Genomic DNA, 3,877 nt, shown 5'->3' on the forward strand with positions numbered 1-3,877 from the left:
GGAAAGTTCTCTCATTCCAATAGGTCACCAAAACTTTGACTTTCAGAAAGCAGAGTAAGCATGAGGAAAGCAAAATCTGAGAATTAAAACAGTTCCCTTCATCACCATGATCATAATTCTGATGGTGTCTCTCTATTTCAGCTCTGTCAGTGTACTTCACAGTCCAGCTGGTCTATGATTTTCATTCATCCCTCTGAGAAACATGACAATTGACATAATATCTTTCTTCTTTTTCCTTCCTATTCTCCCCACCAACACTCCAAGTCCTTTTCTTGCCCTTTTTATTCTTTTTGTTCTGTGAAATAGCTGACAAGATTTTCATGGCAGTGAAAAGAACCTCGAATAAATAAAAAATAATTATCCTTTTGCACATTTGCCAATGCATGCATATCCATCATAAGTTCTTTAGTTTAAACCCTTTGAATAGAAAAAAATCACTTCTGAAAATAAAAAGATCCTCATAACTTAGAGTCCCAATCCTTTTGAAAGCAGACCTACTTCTTCGTAACCTCAAACATTTTCTGGTTTTCAGAGAATTGTGTTCTAAAATAGGGTAGAGGTCAATAATGTCTATTGATTGGATCCATCTCATAGCTAGAATTCATATTCCATAAATATTGGATGCTGAAGAAGAACATCTCTCATTTTTATGGTTTCATTTCAGAAGATGGGGATAGTTGGCTTTCCTGGTCAATGAAGGCATTGAATCTAAAGCTCCTCAAAGCCTGTAATTTAAGTAAAGTGTACACCACTGAGATACTAAATGGAAGCATGCATAAAAGGAGGGTCATCTGGAGTGCAGCATTATTTATTTATTTTTTTACATGTATTTGTTGTATTCTAACACTGTTGGGATATAGTCCAATGTGAAAATATTGGATTGCATATTTCTGTAAGATAATGTCTGATATATTATATTTCTATGTATGAATATCCAGAAGTCTTTTAACAATACTCTCAGCACTGACTTAGAAATTTGACTTGTTCTTAAAAAGTTATTTAAAGAGCAACTCTTTTATTCTCAGAAAAGATTTTTTAGCTAAAAACTTATTATAGAGAGACAGAGGGGCAAAAATAGAGATGTTAAAAGCAGTTAAGTGACTTCTAATTCTGTTGGGAAGGACCGAAGTTAATAGAAAATCACTGGAAATTCTCCTCCTTCACCGATTACACTCTACTTTCTGCCTTTGACAAAAGCATTACGAATATCAGTTTTTAATGACCGTTTTCAACATAAAATCATTGTGTGCTTAATAGTCCAGATAGCCAGCTTCATTTGCCAGAGTTTGATTATATGTATAAACTAACTGAGCTATTTGTTAGAACCTCGAGAGTTCAGGCATGAACTAACCAAAAAGATGTAATTGCTTTTGGTGAATTTATAAATTGATCTAAATTCAGATTATTGCAGAGAGGACCACCTGGGCTGGTAAGCAACTGCAATGCATTTCAAAAAATACAGTTTTGCTGCCTTTGGAGCAAATGCTGGTTTTTAAAGGCAGTTTATGCACATCTTGAATATAAAGGCCATGGCAAGCTAGGAAGATACTACACTTTAAACATGGATCCATTCATTTCATTTCACTCAGATTCTGGTAGAGACACAAGTTAAGGAGAAGAAATTCCATAACCATGAAACCAGCGGCCCGGAAAATAGATTTGAAAGCTATATAACAAGGTAGAAATGATTTGGTAAGCACCCCATTTGGCTTGATCAGCCAAAGGATCCTGATGAAGCAACTCATAGAGTCTAGAATAATAATAAAAAACACTATTTAAATACAACTCATTTGCACGAGGAAAATAAGATGGTTGACTAACTGTTTGAACTCAGATGCACAAACATAGCGGGGGTGGAGGCTGGAAGCATCACAGTTCTTAAAAGAATGGGTGATTTGAAATGTGGAACTTGAAATGAAATCCTAAAACTTAGGAAAATGCAAAGAGTATGACCTCTACTTGTTTTTCTTAAAAGATTCTTTATGGCATTCATCATAGCCCAGAATACTCAAAGAAGAGCCAAGAAGTTTCTCTTCCTAGGTTACTCTTGGTATCCATCATCTTCCATTTCTAAGACTCAGGGTATCTATCACATATCGACATGTACATCCATAACTGTCTCTATACCTATGTTTTTACTCCTCACTCGCTACCCAAGTTTTCATGCTGTGTTTGCTCTCACCCATCCAGATTATACCACAATACTAAAGTGACTGAAAGCAATACAATTGCCAATTTCTATTTTTTTCCATAAAAATACAGTTACATGTGAGAACTAGGAAAAGCTCATGAACAATATTTACATATCGATATTTACATACAGTTACATGTGAGAACTATATTATTCCATCTTTCTCCATTTAAAGAGACATGGGTAATCAGTGTACTTAAATATATAAACAAAATGCATAGTCTAAGCTGGGATTTTTACAAGAAGATATCACAGGTGAAGAGAAAGAACCTACACACTGACAACAGATTTTCTGATTTCTAATCATGGCACTCTATAGCTTGACAACTGTGTAAGCCTCCCTCAGTTACCTTATTGGTAAAAAAAAAAAAGAGAAAGAAAGAAAGAAATAATAACAGTTGTTATGAGGTAAGTAACAACATATATAAAGTATATTGCATAGTGCCAACTCAGTAAGTCTTGGCTATTATTTTTACTATCATCATCATCACTATCATCATCACTCAGGCCAATAGAGAGCATGTTGCTTGACTCAATGGTAAACTGATTATTTTTAAAAATTTGTTATGGATATGACCAATGCAAATATCCATTAAAACAATATGATAATCGTGTGTTGAACATCTCTTCTGCCAAAGACAGGGATCTTGCTGAAAGAATGATGTCTATATCACATGCTTGAAAATGTGCTTGACTTGCTAAATTTTGGGTGAATGCTATGTGAGAGGCAACAGTCATAAATATTGGATGCCTGCTGATGCCACTAACATGTACCTTCATACTGCATCCAAGGACACAGATTGGCATGGTTGTACATTGTTAGAGAGACAAATAAAATGGTCATTACCTTGGCTGCCTCCAAGAGTAGCTAGTCTGAAGACCTCTTTGAGAGTGAGACTTTTCATATTTATCTTATTAATTGAAAGGATATTGGAAACCATCACTGCTCTTCTGATTGCGTCAAGCATGGAAGATGAATAACCACCAGCCACATCTATGGTAGATAAAATAAAGCCGAAACAGTAACTTTATGAAATAAATGGCATATTAAGTATAGCAGGTTGGGTATGTTTTCGTTTGTTTTTAGTGACAAATATTCAGTCTTTAATATACTTCAGAGAAAAGATCTTATCTATAAATACAGAATAGACACACACTAACATTTAAAGGAATTCAAAATCTGCAATTATTAACAATGTACACCTGTATTAGTTTCCTAGGGCTGCTGCAACAAATTACCACAAATTTGGTGGCTTAAAACAGCAGAAATTTATTCTCTCACAGCTTTGGAGGGCAGAAGCCTTAAATCGAAGTGTTAGCAGGGCCATGACCCTTATAAAGGCCCTAGAGGAAGAATCTTTCCTTGCTTCCAGTTTCTAGTGGCTCTTGGCATTCCTTGGCTTATGGTAGTGTAACTCCAATGTCTGACTCCATCTTCTAATGGCCTTCTTCCCCTTGTGTCATTATGTGTCTCTCATTTTCTGTCTCTTACAAGACATTCATCATTGGATTGAGGGCTCACACTAATTCAGAATGATTTTCTCTTGAGATTCTTAATTATATCTGCAAAGATCTTTATTCACATTTACATGTTCCAGATAGACATCTTTTGGGAGAGAGTTGGTGAGAGGCACACAATTCAACCCAGTACAGTATGTCCAAATGGTTAATAAAATTAAGAGAAGA

The 3,877-nt window shown here is 35.2% G+C and overlaps 1 protein-coding gene across 2 annotated transcripts in view; it reads right to left on the reverse strand.

Moving 5' to 3' along the window:
* Positions 1 to 3,877, reverse strand: part of GDA (guanine deaminase) — a 76,950-nt gene that overhangs the window by 6,721 nt on the left and 66,352 nt on the right. For both annotated transcript variants that reach the window (XM_011371264.2, XM_023537354.1), the window contains exon 11: positions 3,039 to 3,185. In XM_011371264.2, the coding sequence (XP_011369566.1) occupies positions 3,039 to 3,185 (147 nt within the window). The remainder of the gene's footprint in view (positions 1 to 3,038; positions 3,186 to 3,877) is intronic.

This window comes from Pteropus vampyrus, unplaced genomic scaffold (genome assembly GCF_000151845.1).
Source record: "Pteropus vampyrus isolate Shadow unplaced genomic scaffold, Pvam_2.0 Scaffold186, whole genome shotgun sequence".
Classification (NCBI taxonomy): domain Eukaryota; kingdom Metazoa; phylum Chordata; class Mammalia; order Chiroptera; family Pteropodidae; genus Pteropus; species Pteropus vampyrus.